Genomic DNA, 21,436 nt, shown 5'->3' on the forward strand with positions numbered 1-21,436 from the left:
CGCAAGTTAGAATAGAAAGTGAATTAAGTACAACCTTTTGGACTCACCAAGATAGGATAGATATAGAGTATTTTCTCTGAATTTGTCAGTTGTTAATGGACTAGACATTATTGATGTAATTTATCGGGGACTATGGGGGTCCAGCCCCTCGATAGTCCCTTCCCAGGGTCCAGGAAGAATCTACAACCAGCTGATAATTAATCTTTGATGAAAAGAAATGAATCTATGTACACGAAACTCCTTAATTCATACACTTTATTATCCTGTGATAGTTCTCTCTCTACACAGCTTCTATTCTGCTCTCATGTCTAGCTCCTTTCTTGTCTGATTTCTCTCTATATTATTTACTGTCCCCTCTAGGTTCTATCTTAATTCCTTCATCTAGTTCTGTCCCTTCTAGGTTCTCATCTATCTAGTTTTTTCCCCTATCAGCTCCTCTCCCATCTCCTTCTTTCTCATCTGGCTCTTCCTCATCTTGTACTTCCCCATCTGGTTCTTCCTCATCTCCCATCTCGTTCCTCTAGTACTCTCTTCTAGCCCTTCAATCTAGTTCTTCCCCATCTCAGTTTGTTCCTCTCAAGTTCTTACCCATCTAGTTCTTCCATTCTCTTTTCTCTTCTCTGACCCCCATGTGCCCTGGAAGTCCTGGTGTATATACACTTACAAGCAGTATTCCCTTAGCAGTGCAAAGCCAGGCTTCCAGGGTCAAATGGAGGGGTGATAAGAATCACATAGGGAGGCAATAACTGTTAATTATTATTTGCAACCCCAAAGGGAAGTGACCAACGGGGAAATGAATTAACTAAAGGCTAAATTCAGCTAATATCTAAGAAGAGCGATCTTATGTGCTCAACTATAATCTTAAACATGATTGGTAGAAAATGTTAAGAATCTATAAGTTGCTAGGTCAATGGGAGAAAATAAAACTGTCTTCTTTTTTTCCTGTGGCTCCTATCTGTCCAAGCTATCTGCCATTTTTCTGCAGGGTGGGGGAAAGTATGCTTAGTTGCTAGGCAACCTGTGTACAGCTAGATGCCTCTGGTGATAGTTAAAGGGACATCTGGAACTAGAGGTAAGGTTTGGGAAAGGAGGAAGTAAAGCTTAATTGGCACATCTGCCAGGCCTTCTCAAACAGGTAGCCCGGATGCTTAAGTCTGTTCGTAGAGAGTACAGAGGTATCTCTGATAAAGTACTTTTCTCCATCTGGGGATGGATCTGGCCGGATGCTGCCAATGATGATAATTACAGGGAGGCTTGAACTGGGGTTCTGGCTGAGCATAGCTGTCAGCACAGAAAGTTATCTAAATATTCCTAGAAGTGGTTAGGTAAGGAGTTAAAGGTCTATAAATTTAGTAAGACTGCAAGAAAGGAGGGTCTGAGTTAAATTGTGTAAAGCTATTACTTAACGTTCACCTGACCTAGGTGGTGTCTCCTTGTGGAATTTGCCTTAAATCAGGAGACTTTCATGTGGACTGTTATTACTGCTAGTTCTTGAAAGTGGCTAAGGGAGACATCTGATTCCAGAAAAAGCCTTTCCTGAGGCTGTTCTCCAAATACCTGGAATGTGTATGTCCAGAGAATGATCAGTCCACACTGTTAGCCTTTCTTAGGGAAAAGTCAATTGGGAAAGCTATGAAGGCACACATGATTTTTATAACAGAATACAGCTGATATATAACAAGCCAAATAACACCAAAAGCTCCTTGGAATTTGGCTTCCTCTGGAGAAATTCCCTGATTCCTCCAGGTAGTTACTTTGCCATAACAGCTGAGTTCTTATGATATATTCCTGTGGCCTGCAGCAGTAATTATTGCCTGTATATTTTATATATAGTTATTTTATTTAATGTATATAGTTTTCTTTATATTAGTTATAACCTTCTTTTTTATTTTAGACCAAAAGGGGAAATGTGATGACATTTTGTTTGTTCTCTAACAAAGAAAGCTTGCCTGAAGATCAGAGGGTAGGGATAGCCATTAGTTAACCATAGAGGTCTAGAGGTCTATACAGACAGACATGAAGTGATATGGCTGGGCAGAGAAAGTGATAAGGTGGGTGGAGAGAGGAGCTCAGCCCTTTTCGGTCTGAGAAGTCATGGAGGTCAGAAGTGACTTGGGCTGGCTCCTTTACTTCTCTGATCTTTCAGCATTTACCCCTATATCTGACTCTGGGTCTTTTATTATTAAGACCAATTAGAATTTGCACTACAGACATTTTCTCATTTAAGGCTCCCCTCTCTCTAATGCCTCTGGCTTGTGTCGAGTTGACATAACACTAGCCAAGACACATGCACTAGAAATTATTTTTATAATTATTTCCTATTTCTAGGATCCCAAAGGAAACAATACACATTTAATGGGGACAGCAAAGTGGTTTTTATAAGTTGAAACTTAGTCATTTTGATAGGTGGAAGATGAAATTTCAAAGTAGTTTTGATTTGCGTTTCCTTGATGACTAAGGATGTTGAACATTTTTTTAAGTGTTTCTCAGGCCATTTGAGATTCCTCTATTGAGAATTATGTTTAAATCTGTATTCTATTTTTAAAATGGATTATTTGCTTTTCCAATGTCTAGTTTCCTGAGTTTTTTTTATATATATGTTTGGATATTAGCCCTCTATCATATGTGGAGTTAGTGAAACTCTTTCCCCATTCTGTTGGCTACTACTGTTTTTGTCCTATTGACACTGTCCTTTGTCTTACAGAAGCTTTTCCGTTTCATGAGGTTCCATTTTTTGTCAATCTTTGTGCCTGCACTATTTGTATTCTATTCAGGAAGTTGTCTCTTGTACTGATGATGTATTCAAGGCTATTCCCTGCTTTCTCTTCTATCAAGCTCAGTGTATATTGCTGTGGGATGTATGGCAAATGTGTTGCTAATTAATCAATAAAACACTGATTGGCCGTTGGCTAGGCAGGAAGTATAGGCGGGGCAAGGAGGAGAATAAAGCTGGGAAGTGGAAGGCTGAGTCAGAGAGACACTGCCAGCCGCCACGATGAGAAACAGCTTGTGAAGATGCCGGTAAGCCACGAGCCATGTGGCAAGGTATAGATTAAAGGAAATGGATTAATTTAAGCTATAAGAACAGTTAGCAAGAAGCCTGCCACGGCCATACAGTTTGAAAGCAACATAAGTCTCTGTGTTTACTTGGTCGGGTCTGAGAGGCTGTGGGACTGGCAGGTGAAAGAGATATATCCTGACTGTGGGCCAGGCAGGAAGACTTAAGCTACAAATGGCGTACAACGTGGTGGCAAGAGTTTCCACCTAAAACCTGAAAAAGGATTCTAAAACGGAGCTAAAAACAGCTTCCTAATTGTCTCTCTCAAATGAGCGGCAGCTGCTGGTTTGAGCTATTGGCGGGTTCCTAGCGCGTGTGCTTGATCTGCAGTAGGGCAGAAATGAGGCCTCTGCAAGTGGCACATTAAGCTGCATGGTGGATTTAGACATTGCTAGTATAAAACAAAAAAAGAAGTTTCTGGACTACATGCTGCTTGGATAAAAGCATAGACCCATGATAGCTCCCAGAGCTGGTGGTAAACGTAGCCATGTTGAGAAGAGGTGGGCAGAGCCAGCAGCCACAGCTGCTGCAGTTTAAAGCAATAGATTCACAATAAGACAGATTCAGATGTAATAGTTTACAATGTGTATAAAAATGTACGTAGGCTTGAAAGAGAGAAAAAGGAATATATACAGTTATATAAAGAAATAAATAGTTTTTAAAAATAAAGTCTTTAAAGAGACAGTAAAGGTAGTATAAAAAATAAGCCACGTAAAAATGGATATTACACAGAGAATCTGGATTGTGTTGTATTTGGGATTTTTAACTGCAGAAAAACATTTGATTGTAAAAGCTGTTGAGTTATGCCAAAATGTATATTTTAAAGGTACCTTGACTTCAAAATTTGAATATAAGGATATGTTGCTTTGGAAAGGAGACTCTGCTTTTGTTCCCACAGAAAACCAAAGGCTGTGGATTTGTTCCAGATTAAGATACATCAGGTTTGACCAGCCAAGACCCCCTGAAAGGTCTCCGATGACACAAAGGCCCAGATGATCCAACATCCAGAATGGTTTCAAGGCAACTGACTCAGACGATACAGCCTCATGGACTGTTCCATAATCCTAAAATTTTCTTTGTATCCCCATAAGATACAGTGCCCTCCTCCAGCAGGAAGTAGTAAGAGAAGCTACGCCCAAATTCCCAAATTATATGTAATTTTACTTTGTTAAGGTTAAAACCTTCCTTTTTGAAAAAAAAAGGGGGAAGTGCTGTGGGATGTATGGCAAATGTGTTGCTAATTAATCAATAAAACACTGATTGGTCGTTGGCTAGGCAGGAAGTATAGGCGGGGCAAGGAGGAGAATAAAGCTGGGAAGTGGAAGGCTGAGTCAGAGAGACACTGCCAGCCGCCACGATGAGAAACAGCTTGTGAAGATGCCGGTAAGCCACGAGCCATGTGGCAAGGTATAGATTAAAGGAAATGGATTAATTTAAGCTATAAGAACAGTTAGCAAGAAGCCTGCCACGGCCATACAGTTTGAAAGCAACATAAGTCTCTGTGTTTACTTGGTCGGGTCTGAGAGGCTGTGGGACTGGCAGGTGAAAGAGATATATCCTGACTGTGGGCCAGGCAGGAAAACTTAAGCTACAGTATATGGTTTACCATTGAGGCCTGTGGTCCGCTTGGACTTGAGTTTTGTGCAGGGTGATAAATAAGGATCTATTTACATTCTTCTACATACAGAAATACATTTAGACCAGCACCATTTTTGAAGATGTTTTGTTTTTTCCATGTGTCTTTCTGGCTTCTTTATATAAATCTGGGAGTTTTTGTTTAACTCCTAACAGTGGGAGTAGGGTGTCTCTGCCTCTTTTGCCTGTTCTTGGAACCTTTTTCCTCCTCCTGGGTTATCCCATCTAGCTTTGATATGAGGGTTTGTGTCTAGTCTTATTGCATCTTTTTATACCATGTTTTGTTGATTTCACGACAAGCCCTGCTCTTTTCTTAAGGGAAACAGAGGAGCACTGGATCTGGGGTAGAGTGGAAGTGAGTGTGGGTGGAACACTGGAGCTAGGGGAGGCTGCAGTCAGGATGTATTGTATGAAAGAAAAGTGGATAAAAAATTAATTGAATCAAAAATTTTGAGGTGAAAACAGCAATGTAAATATAGGAGATAAGTCTTTATGACCTCAGGCTTTGTGATGATGTTGTAGACACCACACTAGAGGGGAAACTTTATGGAAAAAAAAGAACTGACATGTTAGACTTCATTAAAATCTGGGCTGATGATGCAGACCAGTGGTTGAGCTCTTGTTTCGATGGCATAATTCCAACACCACAAATAATAATGATGTTAACAGAGTAAATAAGACAAGACAGGAAAATATTAGCAAAAACCACATCTGATAAAGGTCTGTTCCCCAAACCCTGCAAAGAACACTTAAGTCTCAGCAAGAAGAAGGTAAACTTACTAAAAATAAGGATGAAAGACCACATAAACACCTTATAAAGGAAGGGGCTGAGTTACCAATACACTCCTGAAAAGGTACTCCACACCATACACACAAGATGAGCATGGCATCTGCCATAGAGAACAGACTGAAAGCTCCACACTGACTGATCTCAGAGTGTGTCAAATTTGCAAGAGTTAAAACAGCACCACACTAGCACTTAGTCAGAATAGAATAGAATTTAGACTCCAGACATAGAGCCAAAGATCTCAAAAACCCAAATTTTTAGGGAAACTCCTAGTTGACTCTTTTTTTTTTTTAAACACAAAACAAACAAAACCTAAACTAGTTTTTTCCCTCATCTTTTTGTGTATTACTATGTTTGTTCTATTTTCTGGTATTTATGACTGAAAGTTAATAAAAAGCACTGACACAAAGTGACAGCAGGAATAGTGGGCAGAGGGTTTTTTCATCCAGGTTACACTTTCATCTCTTATGAGAGATTTGCACATGGAATCTCATGAATACAGTGGTAATGGGGTATGGGAAGGACTGGTGTTCTGTTCACTCTTGTTGACTGTTTAAAAATGAAAATATACAGTCAAAAATAATTTATTTTAAAGGATTTCTAGTGCCACAAAAGTGTATTTCATTAAATTAGATTTCAGAAATTAAGCTAGACATAAAATGAAGAAGAACATTTCATCATTTAGGTTCAGATTGACTTGGTCAGTACATCAGGGTTTAGCAAATTGTAGCCTTAATTATTCCAATTCATCATTTTCAAGAAGCCTGTGATTGTAAAGCACAGCACTGTTTTAAGATTGTCAAGAAAAAAACCACCACTTGTCAGAGGAGGATATCCCTGTATTGTGATGAACATTGAGATTTATACATGGAGCCTGTCAGACCTATGTTTTCTCTCAAGAGAACATGTGTAACAGAACTACACAGAGTGGAGGTGGGAACATGTTCACTTTCTATATAGCACACACTGAAGTGTCGTCCTTGCCACAGTGTTGAGAGGGCTGCATTTCTCTGCAGGGATATATAAAACAAGTGACCTGATTTCATAATGTATCTTCCTTTGAGAAAACAGCCATAAATAAGACATTCTAAGTGTTTTAATGTAGATTGATTCAACTCCCCAAAGAAAGGAAACGTAGGAAATAAGAAAGGCCAAAAGCACATATTATTTGCTCAGATTGTATAAAACTCCAGCAGAGCCAAATCCCCACCAAGGGTTATCTTATCATCTATTGCTATTAATTAGATGGAGTTATTTCTTTAGTCTAAAAATCTATGTTATAAATATTTATCTTGGAACTTTTTTATGGTATGTAGCTGTTACCAGAGACAGTAACAGGTCACAGAAGGTATATGGGTGAGCAATATTGAACATATGCCTCACAGTCTGTTCCAGTTACATCATATGTCTATTACAGAACACACTCATCGATAGCATCTTGGGGAGGAAAGCATTTATTTGGCTCACAATTCAGGTCACAATTCATCTTTGAGGGAAGTCAGGGTAGGAACTAAAGGCAGAAGGATGGAGGTAGGAATCATGGAGGAACACTGCTCTCTGGCTCACTCTCTTGCTCATTCCTAGATTTATGCTTAGCCTGCTTTCCTGTACAGTTCAAGATCAGCTGCCCAGGAAATGGCACCACCCACAGTGAGCAGCGCATTCTTACATCTATTCAGGTAATCAATGAAGTGCCTCACTCATGTGTCCACAGATCAACCTGATAAAGACAGTTACTCAGCTGAGACTCTCAGATAACTAGCCTCTGTCAAGTGGAAAACTGATCCTAACTAGGATGTAGATTAATTAGAGATATTCTTTCTGTGGAGTTAGCATTAATTTGAACACATACAAGCTCACAAACATACCTGCACAGACATGCTTTTCTCATACACAAAGAAATGCATCAGATCTAACTGCAGCAAATAAAAAAAATCCACACGACATCTACATTTGAAAATCAAGCATAAGGAAAAGGACAATGAACATGTTTTAAAAACTATAAAAAAAATAGAAAAGACAACTTCTACTTTGCTGTTCCTTCTAATAGAAAATACTTAATGAAGGGTCACAAAATGCAAAGCAACAATAAATGAACCATAACACAATTCACCACTTGGATTATATATTGTATATAGAGACATTTATTTAATTATACATTTTAATGGTGCAAATAGAATTTTAGCATAAAATATGAAGAGGCAGTATCTAATGTCATAGTAAAAGAACTGATAAATAGTACTACAAAGGCAAATGCAAGCTTGCTAATGTTCTCTATAAGATACAGGCTTAGATATGTGTTAAATACAGTCCTATAGTTTGCCCTCCCTTGCCCATCTCTCAGTGGCATTTGTTTGCAAGTTGCATGACACCCAAAGCTGGTGAGAACGCTGGAAGAAACCAATGAACTGTAGATATAGTCTTCTGTGTTCTAGAGTCTCAGCATCACAGGCATAGACACGCACTAAAGCTACACGGATGTGACACAGCTTCTAAATTTCTGACTGAACTCTAAGATGGGAAAGAACAAATCATCTCCACACAATAACAGACAGAATAGGGATACTGCCTTCTAGAAGTGATTTATAAACACAGAACTAATGAGGCAAAGGAGCTTGCCTAAAATTCCTCAATAAATCTCCTACATAAATGCCTAATTAATGAAACAAATGCTATGATGCTGTTAAACATCATTTAGTTTATGAGATTGTAGGGCACTCAATGTTTGTGCTGTAAATCCTCTGTGTCAATAATCTTCATGATTGGTAGAATTATCTTAGAAAGTACAGAATAATAATGACAATTTAGTTATAAATTATTTTCAACAATACCCTAAGAAGAGATGGTTTTAATCCATTTTCCTGCAATGACTAGGCAGTTAAACTCCATAATGAAGTCTGTTCATTTTTCTCTATTTTCCTGTTCATAAACTACTAGACAAATATTATTCCTAGAACTTGGGCACACAGGAACACCCACAAGTGCATGAGACCCTACTGTGAGACACAGGTTCTGAGAAACTCTTGGCTTTGATTTTCACAACTTCAATACCTATCTATGTTGGCTCTGCCTCAGAATTCAACTATCACAGAAGTTTATCCCTGGTTTGCTTTATAATACATTACCTATTGTGTTGACAAATGAGTTTATCAACAAATGTTCATCAAGCAGTAGTAGGGATGGATTTAAGAAACATTCTTGGTAATAAAACAGATGAAGATGAGAAGGAAGATGGTGACAAGACAGGTCTTCATGGGGGTAGAGGGAAGTCACTCGTGCTAACCGAACACTGTCCGTAAGTCTGGGCTGAGTGTAGGAAGCTGGGATTAGGGTGGAGTTCTGGAATCCCAATATGGACCCATGAGCTATCTAACAAGGGACTGAATAACACCAACTAGACCAAATTAAGAGAAAAAGCGTGATCCAACAGTCAAACTAAAAGTTCAAATGAATATCAGGCTCACTAAAATGGAAGTGATCTAAAAACCAGAAATGAGACTCAGGGAGTAGCACACAGCAACATAAACTGAATGTCACAGGATCTCTAGAGAATAATGGAAAAGTCCCCAAAGTCAACTCAATGTCAGTGGAGTAATTTAAAAAGTGCATCTGCATCTTTATTTGCAACAGAGGTGTAAAAGCTAACCTAATTCACCAGTAGTATACCCGAACTATGTTTCTGACAAATAAAATGAAACAGAAGAAGTAAATTTGATGGTTTGTCAAAGGTCAGTGACGCTGGGTTGTTGTGGTACAGTTGGTTATTAGGGTAAAGAGAAAGATTACTAAGGGTAGGAAAGATAAGTTGACTTTCATCACCCCATATTCAGATTCTCAGTGATTGAAATCTTTAAAAAAATAGAATTGAAATCACTTTATAGATCTACTTCTAATGGTCACCATTAGAAGAAATAATCATTGAAGAGAAAATTTTACTTTCTAGCAGGAATCTGAGAGGGATTTGAAGTCAGTGTCCACATAAAATTGGAAATCTAATACTGTAAGATCTCACCATAGGGAAACTGAGATAAGAGCACTAGTTTAGGAATTGGGAGACCTAGTTTTATTGCTATCATTTTCTAACTGGCTTTGCACGTGAATGTGTGTGAGTCACTAATACTACATGTCTTAATTTCCAACTTCATGTCGAGCCATTTCAAGAATTTGATATACAATATTTTAAAATTTCAAATTGACAATCTTTAGTGATTACCTGCTGAGGCTGTCATAGCTTGACTAATACCAATGTGGCAATAGTAGATACATTGACAAGTGAGCTTACTTCATGGCACAGTGATTCAGATAGACTCAAAACACGTTTGAGAGTCTGTATACTGTGATAGATTTAAAAATTAAATGTTGTCAAAACATATCACCAAGAATGGTATCTCAAATAAAAAGATCTTAGCAGGTTTCCCACTAGATAAATCAAACTTTCACAGTAGCAATCTGAGTGTTAACCCATCATTAGAACAAAATTAGATATCCAGTAGAATGTAGTAATTATTTGTGGTGGTAACTACATGAAATTTACAGAAATTTAGTAATGTAGGAACTTTAAGGAAACTGGGGTCACAGGAAACATTTCTGGTACTGAGACTCTAAGTGGACATGAGAAATATCTAAGTCTAGGCAGGATTCCAGTTTGAAGAACTCTGTGGTTGTTGACAACTTTTATGGCTACATCTTTTATTGATCCAGTAGTGGTTAATTTAGTTATCAGGGCTATGTATCTAAAAATGATTTTGCAATGTAGAATAAGATAAGATAAAGATGAACTTCTTATGAGTATAATATTTTATAACCCTTTTAAGAATGTCAGTATTTAAACATTTCTGACCTCATAATCCATATGCAAGGATGAAGTAATTTGATAGAAACTGAGGGGAGCTTGACCACAATGCCATAGTACAAGTGAGCTAAGTAAAACTTTGAGTTCCTTAGAGATTTTCATATGACTTCCACATTTAATGTCTTGTCTATCCTAGTATTTGTAACTGTCTATCACTCAGATATTGAACGTGTCCAAAAGTCCTTCACTAGGACAAAATGAGACTTATTCTCACTGTCTGTAGGGGTCTACAGGAAATTGAGAAACACTGCATTAAGAGCTGGGAAAGCTAAGAGTTACTCTCACTGACTGTAGGAGTCTACAGAAAGTTAAGACACCAGGTACAGAACTGGGGGAGCTGGTTTTGTCTCTGTGGATTTTTGTCTACTCAGCTTTCACATGTACTCCGTTTCTCTGCTGTGGCAGTTGGTCTGAGATAGCCCTGGGGAAGTTATAAATGCAAAGTCAGTTAACTATGAGTGTAAGTGTGAGTAATAAGCTGAATGTGTTTCTCCAGAAACGCACAACACATCTAATACAAATGAAGCAAAGCACAGACTTTCAAGACAGGCATTCCAGAAACCACCATGAACATCAAGGGAAGTAGCTTCACATGCAGGCTGAGCTACATGTCTTGGTCTGACCATCTGTGCCATTTGTCTACTCTCTACAGACTGGTGTCAGTCTAGACTCTGCATGTGTTGATGTTCAGTAAAGCATCATCACCCTTGGGTACCACTTGAAATGAGGATGCATCTTTGATCTCTGCAATTCTGAAACCAGCCACACTTCACAAAGTAATTTCTTGACTTATATGTACTGATTCCCAGTGAGATCCAAGCATTTATTGAATCCTAGACCTAATAATTGACTCTTCTCCCTGGTCTTCAGTCAACCCAATGATTAGGTAATTTGATTTTAGTCTGATAGGCAAATATCACATCAATCAAATTCTTTTTTTTAACTTCAACAGTTGTTGGTGACTAGCATTTCTAAATAGTCTTAATAAATCTCAATCTGTAACTAAAGAAGAAATTCCTTTGGCAGTCACAGACTATGGGTTGCCTCAGGGGCACTGATCACAACAAAGGAATGCAAGAGTAGTCATTTGAGACAGTTTGACTAATGAGAAAAATAAAACAGAAATTACAGCAAAGCCCAACTTTATTAATTCATAAGTAGTACCATTTTATTTACAACAGACATACAGAAAGAAAGAAAAGAAAGAAGGAAGAGAGAAAGAGGGTAGAAATAAAGAAAGAGAGAAAGAGAAAGAAAGAAAGAAAGAAAGAAAGAAAGAAAGAAAGAAAGAAAGAAAGAAAGAAAGAAAGAAAGAAAGGAAAGAGAAAAGGTGCTCCCAGCCCTGCTTCCTAATGGGCATGTAATGGGGTGTAGAAAGTATGATTGTAAACTCTCCTGGAGAGATAAGCAGGAGCTAAGTGGGGCAGGGAGTCAAATGTGTTTTTTCATTTCACTCCCAGGTTTCAGATGAGTGTGGAAATGGCGTTATCATTAATTATCTCACAACTGATTCAAAGCCTTTTGAGCATCACTGATCTGATTGTGTGTTAATGGCTGCATGAGCAAGATAAGGAACATGTAAAGTTAAAAAAAAAATAGCTTTGCCCATACCACTGTTACCTGACACTCTTGGTTTGCAGGTTTGCCCTGGGAGATAAACTGTGGTGCTTTGTATCATATGGCATTTTTATTACAGAGCAACCTCAAGCTTGCCCTTGTGCATGGGGGCAGCTAAGCACCACTGACCACATTTTACTCCTTTGCTGGTGGCTATTTGACATATCTAGCCATCTTTCTGTGGGCTGAAAAGGTCACATGGTGAAATAAAAACGGCCGGGAAACTGTAGCGAATGTAAATTGTGTGTGACACTTTTCAGGGCCAGCATATGTGAGCTGCATTTAAAGGTATTTGTTTGACCAAACCAGAAGTAATTATCCACTCCTGCTGGGAAAGACCAGCCCCATTTCTCACCCTTGAATTCAATACAGTCAACATATTCAGTACCTGTCACAAAGAAGAGCACTTCAGTCATCCAAAAAAGCCAGCACTATAAAGAAGACAGACACAGACAGCTGTCCCAGTGGGACAGGTGAAATGGTGACATGGATATGTGGTCATATATGAGTTCTGAAGGTGAGAGATTGGCTCTAAAGAAAAGCATAGGGCATTTAATGAAGAAGTGACATTTGATATCAGCTTTGAAGTCAGAGTGGAAATGGTGATGGCTAGGTATTTTAAACCGAGGGAACAGGGCTACAGGGTTTCAGATGTGAACCAGAGAGCAAGACTGAGGTACAGGAAGGGGAGGGCTGATTAAGAGAGGGCTTTGAAAGTGTGAAATCAAAAAAATGGAAACAGTGACACTGTTTAAATCACCACTTCTTAACACCCGTTTTCTACGAAGTGGGGACCTAGAGTCTGCAAACTACTTCTGTGCAGACAGGAGAGGCACTGACTATGTTCCCCGTGGGCTCCCTAGGCTGATGGAGGGCTTGAGATTGCTGTGAATGTCATCTCAGCAAGATATCCTGTCTACATCAGCAAAGAAACACCATCCGAGTTTTCCAACATTGTAGTACAAATGTGCCCAAGTCCCACCTGAGCCATTCTTCAGATACCTGGATCCTACAGAGCGCCTATTCTATATTATTTTATTACATATGAAATAGTCTCACTAAGCCCAGATTTACCTTGAACTAGTGATCTCCATGCCTGAGTCCTGAATTCTGGGGTTATTGGCATGTACTATCACACCTAGCTGAAATACAAATTTAAATATTTTTGACACACACATCAACTCTCACTCTTTTAAAATTCAAATTGTCAGTCTGTGTATTCAGCTAACAACTTGAGTGGACCCATAAAATTGAACACTCACAATTGAAAATATCAACAACTTTTTTAATATCTAACACTATTGGAGAGAACCTTGAAAAGAAATATCTACTGGGCCCCAAAGGCAGTCTTTTGTCCCTTTATCTACCACTGCCTTTCAAGATTTCTTTGTCCAGTGTTTAAGAGCAGGCACAGGCCATGCCAGATGTAACCCTTTGTTACCTTTCTGAGCAAGAAAGGCAAGTTACTCTTTATTTTACTTCTGTACATTCCATCAATCAGCTTAAAATATTCTCTATGAACACTCATGCACAGAGTTAGCTAATACTTTCTGCTTGACTCTATATTATTCAACCTTTGACGCAGTAGTTCTCAACCTTAGGAGTCGAACAACCCTTTCACAGGGGTCCCATATCAGATATCCTGCATATCGGATATTTACATTATGACTCATAACAGAAGCAAAATTACAGTTATGGAGTAAGAACACACTAATTTTATGGTTAGGGGTCACCACAGCATGAAGAACTGTATTAAAGGGTTGCAGCATTAGGAAGGGTGAGAACCATTGCTTTAATGTCCTGTCCAAATGGCGGCTTCCTACAAACAGCCAACAAACAAGACTGTTTAAAGTTTTTATTTTCAAGTCTGTCCTGAATGCCTTTCCCTTTAGTGAACATCACAACTAAATCATTAGGCGACAAATGGGCATTATTAAATTCTTACAGTAGTCGAGGGGAAGGCCCTTCACTACCTCTCCCTATAGCCCATTTTCTCCATAACATCTCATTTTGTCAGGAGTTTCTGCACTACACCTAATCTAGTTCTTTAGTTTAATGCTATGGTGCTGGCATTTCACTCCCTCTCTACCTGGTTAAGACTGGAGAATAGCTTGTGAGCAATCTCTTGATAATAGCTTTCCATATGCCCAAAACAGACTTTTCTTTCCAAATAATTAATCCCTATCCTTTTTTTTTTTACACCTTCCTATATTTCCCAAGCCATTACACACCTCCATTTCCCAATGGATCATACTGAAGCACTTCCCATTTTTCTTGGAAATACCTTTTACAGAATTGACCATTACGAAATAGACTCTGTCAGAGCCACTTCATAAGTTCTGCACTTGATATTGTGTAGTTTCATTTTAAAAGCAATTTCTAGGACCAAACTGGTATATACTGTTCTGCCCTGCCACAACGGCCTATAGAGAAACCATCTGAATTTTTTTTTTGGCAAATTTGGATTTAACTAGAGCTCCTTTTAGAAGAACAGTTGAACTTGGTAGGAACCCAAATTCTACTTAACTTCAAATTAAGTCAGTAAACTTTGGTGACATTAACAATGGCAAAGTTTCACAATCTACACATTTATTTTCTTCTAACTTCCTTTAAGAGCACAGAAAATTATGAACTTATATATTTTAAATTATTTGTGTGTCTCCCTCATTAATCAGATACTCCATAGAAACTGAACATCTTGAAGGACAGACCATTAAGATATGAAGATGCTTCTTAAGAAGATTAAACCATCCTCTATGAGCAAGGGATTATTCTTACAGGCTTTATGCAACATTCCATAGCAAGCACACATTTCGTAGTTGAGCCCATCAGATGTTCATGGCATCCTTTCATGAGGCAGGGAAAGTTCAACTGAATAAAATCTGCTGTTGTTTAGTCTGTTTTAAAAGTCAAAACAGAAACCATGGAAAATAATGTTTCTAGTAGTAAAGGTTGACCATGGTGGGGTTAGCTTGGTCAAGGTGTGCAATGGGTTTGTGTATCATGGCTGATACTGGAATCAAGAAGGTATGATATCAGAGTCACCTGAACAGAGAAAGGCAGAAAGGTTGACATTTCCCTGAAAATAAGGTGGTGCACATTGGAAAAAAGGGCAGTGGCTAGCACGTGCTTCCAGTTGGCACTGAAAGCCTTCAGACCTGCATTTAGTACTTTAGTTTTTTCAAGGTACTTAACCTACTTGTCTGTATAAAATGAATTATGCTTATCCCAGCTCCTGGATTTTGTCTCCTGGTCATTAATGGGTTAACAATTTCCCTTAAGGCAGGAACTACATCTAGAAGGTGTTTGATTCAGTTTGTAGTAGGATAAAAATGGTGATTTCTGATAGAAAACCTAGACTGCCCCTATATCACCTCAAAAGGTTTAAAACAGTTAGTAGTTTATATTTGTACTCTTCTATTCTTTAACCCTCCATGCATCACTATAACAAATCTATTCTCTCTCCTCTCTCTCTCTCTCTTTCTCTCTCTCTCTCTTTCTCTCTCTCTCTCTCTTTCTCTCTCTCTCTCTCACACACACACACACACACACACACACACACACACACTCACACCCTCCTTTGAGTCTTTTTATATCATAAATGTTTCTCTTAGTTACATCCAATCGTCTCACATAGGATAAATATCAACAAAATACACCTTGGGATGAAAAGTAAAGGTTTAATTGTACAAGATAATTATAAAGATCTGCTGTGTAGCACTGAGCCTGTATGTCACAACCATGATGCTTGGTTATCAGATTGGATCTCATGATAAACATTCTTATACAATCAAAATGAGATAGAGAAACAGTAGATCTAAAACAGTGGGAAAATGAACAAATGGAGGCAAGAATAGGTGAGGAAAGGGAAAGTTTGGAGAATGATTCTTCATTTGGACAAAATTAGATGATCATAGAACTATGGATGAAAGTAGAGAATACACAAACATAGGTACATTTTAGGGTATAGCGTATTAATACCAAGTTATTCATGAGTAAATGGTTGACTTTAGTGGACTCAGTATGTCTAAGGTAATTTATTCCATCAGCAGTTATTTCCTGAGTACTGTCCACCTGGTGGATACTAGGGGAGGAAACTGATGGGGGAATGTCTTTTTGTATGCTGTGAAAATATGTTGCTCTGATTGGTTGATAAATAAAGCTGTTTGGCCAGTGGTGAGGCAGAATAGGGTTAGGTGGGGCATTTTAACTAGAGAGGAGGAAGGAGAAAGGCAGAACAGAGAGATGCTGCCAGCCTCCACCATGAGAAGCAAGATGTAAAAGTACTGGTAAGCCACAATCTATGTGTCAAAGTATAGATTTATAGAAATTGGTTAATTTAAGATGTAAGATCTAGCTAATGAGAAGCTTGAGCCAATAGGACATACAGTCCATAATTAATATAAGTCTCTATGTGTTCATTTGGGTCTGAGTGCTGCAGGACCACGAGGCCATGGGAGCCGGGCAGGCACTGGAAAACTTTCAGCTACAGGCAACACTGATGAGCAGAAGAGGAATCCAGTTACACGCCCTGCTCTCATGAGGCGTATGTCCTCAACATGGACACTGAGCTAGTCTCTGTTTTCCCTGCCTGCCATTGTTTTTCTCCTAAACTTTCTCTGATGACTACATCCTCTGCCTTGCAAGCTACCTTAGTGGGGAATTTCTACTTGGCTTCATGGGAGCCACCAGAGAAGACTATAAGGGATAGAAATCAGTATGTAAATTCCTGAGGTTTCCTTCATGCATGCTTTCGTCCCGGCCAGATGACTCTCTCTCCTCTGCCAAGCCTCTGATATGCTCCCATCTCCAGCTTTTCCATGTTCTGCTGTCATGAGCTTTCTACTCTCTTACAGGTAATAATGAGTTCTCACTGCACCAAGTCTCCAGATGCCCCACTTTGCTTTTCCTTTTGGCCTTACCACATTTATATATCTCCAACTTGACCCACTCCTGAGTTTTTTTAAACTGAGTTGTAATCTGTTTTCTTCTGGGTTCCTGACTGATGAAGACTCATTTATAAGTACCAAAACACAAGTATAAGTAATTCAAAATTCCATTAAGGATGCTGTAGGGGAAAACTCATAAAAGTTTTTGGATACAGAGTAGTAAGTATAAGTCATATACAATAGTCCATATATATATATATATATTTACACACACACATATATGTGAACCATATATACAATTTACACACACACACACATATATATATATGAACCATATATCCAATAATTCAATATAAAGAGTCTCTTTGAGGGAGCAATGAATGGCAGCTGTGATGGAAGCAATGGGGAGTGTTCCTGGCCTAGGGAAGAATAAATGCAAGGCCTATGAGACCATGAGACAGCATGGAGTTCCGAGATTGTCAGTCCAGAATCCAATCAAGAACCATTTATGAGGGACACCTGGATAAAGCACAATATGCACACACAGTGAGAGGCAGAATCTGCCTATGTGGTTAGATCCTGACTGACACCAAGTGACAGACACTACAGTTCTAGAGAAATGTCCAGCAGGGCCTCCTGCATCAGGAAAGCAGTCAGCAGGTCATATGAGCTGTGAGTAAGTACCAACAACTACTCTGACAGTCATTTAAAACTGTAGTATTCATGCTGGGAGTGACATCCTGCTTCTTGCAATGCTAGGGAGGAATTCAAACAAGTCAAGATATCCCTTTAAATCATTTTATTTTTATGTGGTAGCAGGTGAGTTTTAAGTACTGGTATATTTCCTCATAATGATTACCCCTCCAATCACCACAATTCATAGAGAAAGTATCAAGCACACATCAGAGAGAGAGAGAGAGAGAGAGAGAGAGAGAGAGAGAGAGAGAGAGAGAGAGAGAGAGAGATCCTTCATGGAGGAATTATGTCTTTAAAAAACAGCAACAACAACAACAAAACATCTCCTCTTCAAGTTATTTATTTTGATTAGTAGAAACAAGGAAAGCATAAAAAGTTGGAGAAAATAAAGATTTGACAATATGAATAACTTGAACTGTTGGGTCCCACCTAAAGGGAGGGAGAGGGCAAGCATCAATTTGCTAAGCATATTTCAAGCCTTCCCCAAACAAGCACATCTGACTTATTAAATAACCTGCCTGAGGAAAGCCTTTGTGTTGTTTCTTCTCTATAAATTGAATTTTCTCATTTGTTTTACAATATGACCCCTTTTTGTTTTGGCTTTAGTACAAGTTTTGGCATTTAAGAATTATTTAACTGCAGAATATACTAAAGCCTTTGAAATCCCATTGGAATATATTATTTTTCCATTTGTCAAGATTAGGAGTTTGACTTTGGCTGCTCCCAGGCAAATGGCAGCAACACTGGAGTTTAAAGGTATCATCCTGTCTCATGCACTTAACTAATTCCTTTGGCTTTGGAAGACTTCCTAGGGCATTTGATCACATGACCACATACCTCCCACATGTATTTCTCTCCTTAAATTATATTTCCATTGTGGAATTATTTGCTTAAACAGTGGGCTATATGGACTTTCATTTAATTTTTTTGTCTACCATGATCTTAGATGTGAGTGGAACTGCATAGACATGTTATCACAATCTCTCTTGAAAGTACAACACATATTGCTAATAATATCTCTCCATAAACCTCTAGCTGAATCTCTGTTATTTACTATTATTTTCCCCCTCCATGGGCTAATCCTACTGTTATTCAGAAGTTTGCACATTTATGAAACATGTTTTATATCTATGTAATACTGTGGGTGTTAGTTTAGCACAACTGGAGTGAAATGATTAGTAACTCTGAAAGAGATGCATTTATACAAATTATAATTATAGCTCTTGAAGGGACCCTGAGGTTTTGTCATTCTAAAAATAATAACACTGCATTTGAAACAAATCAGAATACCATAATCAAACATCACCAGAACTACATTCCTGCTACACATGCTAGTATCCACACTATAGACATCATTGACATGCAACTACACAGCACAGGCTTTAAACTTCAGAACCAGGGTCACTCAGCCTAACCAGCCTCAAGATGTGTTCTCAGTCATAGTGTATTTAGAGAATGTTGTGGATTGTACACATTAACATTAACAGCTTTGTTATCAGCTACTATTTTAGAAGATAATGAAAGAGGTCAATCCCTGTACTTAAATCTCTTACAGTACATGTCTCCAGTAGGTGTGCATATGTCTGTATGTTTGTATATGTGTAGATATCCATGCATGTGCATGTAATAGTCAGAAGACAAACTCAGGTGGTTGCTCAAACACTATCTGCTTTTTAGTGAGACAGCCTCTCACTGTCCTGGAGTTTGTCAAGTAGTCCAGGGAGGCTGGTTATAGCACCCCATGGGACCTACCTATCTGTCTCCCAGGTGCTGCATTAGCAAGAGCATACATTCTTGTTGACCACATTTTGCTTCTTACTCTTACACAGCAAGGACTTCATAGAGGAGTCCCCCTTAGTCCCCTTAAACTCTTGTTTCCTTTATGATTTTAGGGATTCCATTCGAGTCCTATACTACTAGGCAAACATTCTGCCACTGAGCTGCATCCCTTATAGTCTTCCCACTCTTGACATCTAAATCCTGCACATGAATAGCAGATGGTACTTTGTCCTTTCCCTCTCCTGCCGAAGGAAATCTAAGGACAATGCTAAGATTTTCAGATCAGTAGACAGAGGATTGGAAAGCTCTCCTACAATCTAGACATGCTTCCTTGACATTAAACCAACAGGTCCCCAAGGATTACTGTGCATAGAGATGACTTAGCAGCTCAAGGGACCTGGCTACTGGTCAATTCCCAGCTTCCGTTCTTCTAAAAACACCATAGTCATCATGTGGCTTCTGGCAAAGTGAAACCTAGCACAATAAGTGATCCGAACAGCTGAGTCATGTTTTAATAAACAATTGTGTCTAATTATAGAATAATATGTACTTACTTGCCAAGCGCAAAGCATTCCATCTTAACAGTTGTTCCCTTAGCAGCCGTAACCGTGAAAGGAAAATGGACCTCAATTTTCGGCTCATATTCTCCCATCACACCTGGGAAATAAAGAATAGTCTTTAAGCGTAAAATGAATGTCACAGTTTTCTTTCCAGTTTTGGAGATATTACATGGAAAATCACTATAGTTTGGAAGCTGATGTGTGTTGTGTTGAATGACTACTAAATTTTTTGGTATATTGAAATAAAAAGCATACTTAGGTTCAGTCACCATGGTGAGGTCCTAATATTCCTTTAAGAATGAGGTTCTCCGGGAGGAGAGGGAGAATCTGTAATTGGTATGTAAAATGAATAAAAAAATTCCTTAATAATAATAAAAAAAGAATGGGGCTCTCTATCTGCTCTCTACATAGACAATATCAAAAGCTTTAATCAACATGGAGAGTTTAGACACTATTTTTTAATGGTTTATTTAAAATTTATGTGTATGTGTGCCTATATATTGCATGTGTGTGTGGGTGCCCATGGAGACCAGCAGAGACCATTGGATTCCCTAAAGTAGGAGTTCTGAGATACTGTGAGATACCCAACATAGGTGCCAACAATGAGATTTGGCTCCTCTGCCTGATAGCATCAAGCTCTCTTATCCACTGAGCCCCAGGTACTCTTCTCTTTTTTTAAAAAAATGCATGGATATGAATATCTCTTATGGTAAAAAATTGTACTTTTTAACTGAGAATATGTTAGAAATTTATTTTTTGGCATGTAAATTAATGTTTATTTAAACAATCCACGTATATTCTTATTTTTCATTTAATTTTTTTATTTATGTGTATGTATGCAAGTATGTGTATGTGCATGCAGGTGCTCATGGAGGCCAGAAGAGGGTGTGGGGTCCTCTAGAGCTGGAGTTCCAGGCAGTCATGACCTGCTCAACATGAGTGCTGGAAACTGAACTCAGGTCCTCTGGAAGAGCAGCCACCATCGTTAAACACTGAGTCATTTCTCCTACCTTATTAACTTGTATTTTTAACGGTCTATAACTTGCAAATAATTTTGCTAAGAATTATGGAAGTTATAAAGATTAATTAGTCATGTACTTTGCTCTCAAGCATTCAATAAAGATATCTTTGAAGAGGAAACTGGTGTAAAATCAAGTAAATGGGAAAGGCTATACATCAAAGTGACAGGAAGTGACAAGTTCCATGAATGAGGTATATCCAAAGAATTATATGCACTGAAGTATTTGAGCAAGTGGAAAAAGAGGAGATAAATTAAAACCACTTCAAAGGAACCAAGCTAGAGAAGAACCACCAGGGATGGGGCGACCTGTTTTCCTGGTGTGTCAGTTTGTGACGGAAAGTAATGGGCAATTCTGGAAATACAAACAAGAATCAAAGGACAGGGGGTGCTAGTCCTCTGAGAAAATCTTCCTGACATACTGTAAGTGAGCTGGATCCACTAGGTTCTGACCAGATGACATGGACACTGAGATGTGTACACAAACTGGAGTTGGAGTAGAGGAAGTCCAGACAAGCACATGATCTCAATATTCTTAGAAGAAG

The 21,436-nt window shown here is 38.6% G+C and overlaps 1 protein-coding gene across 1 annotated transcript in view; it reads right to left on the reverse strand.

Annotated features, from left to right (window-relative positions):
- Cntn5 (contactin 5) overlaps positions 1-21,436 on the reverse strand; it is a 476,649-nt gene that overhangs the window by 275,051 nt on the left and 180,162 nt on the right. The window contains exon 8 of the mRNA XM_059267217.1: positions 19,868-19,970. Within this exon, the coding sequence (XP_059123200.1) occupies positions 19,868-19,970 (103 nt within the window). The remainder of the gene's footprint in view (positions 1-19,867; positions 19,971-21,436) is intronic.

Source organism: Peromyscus eremicus, chromosome 7, assembly GCF_949786415.1.
Source record: "Peromyscus eremicus chromosome 7, PerEre_H2_v1, whole genome shotgun sequence".
Classification (NCBI taxonomy): domain Eukaryota; kingdom Metazoa; phylum Chordata; class Mammalia; order Rodentia; family Cricetidae; genus Peromyscus; species Peromyscus eremicus.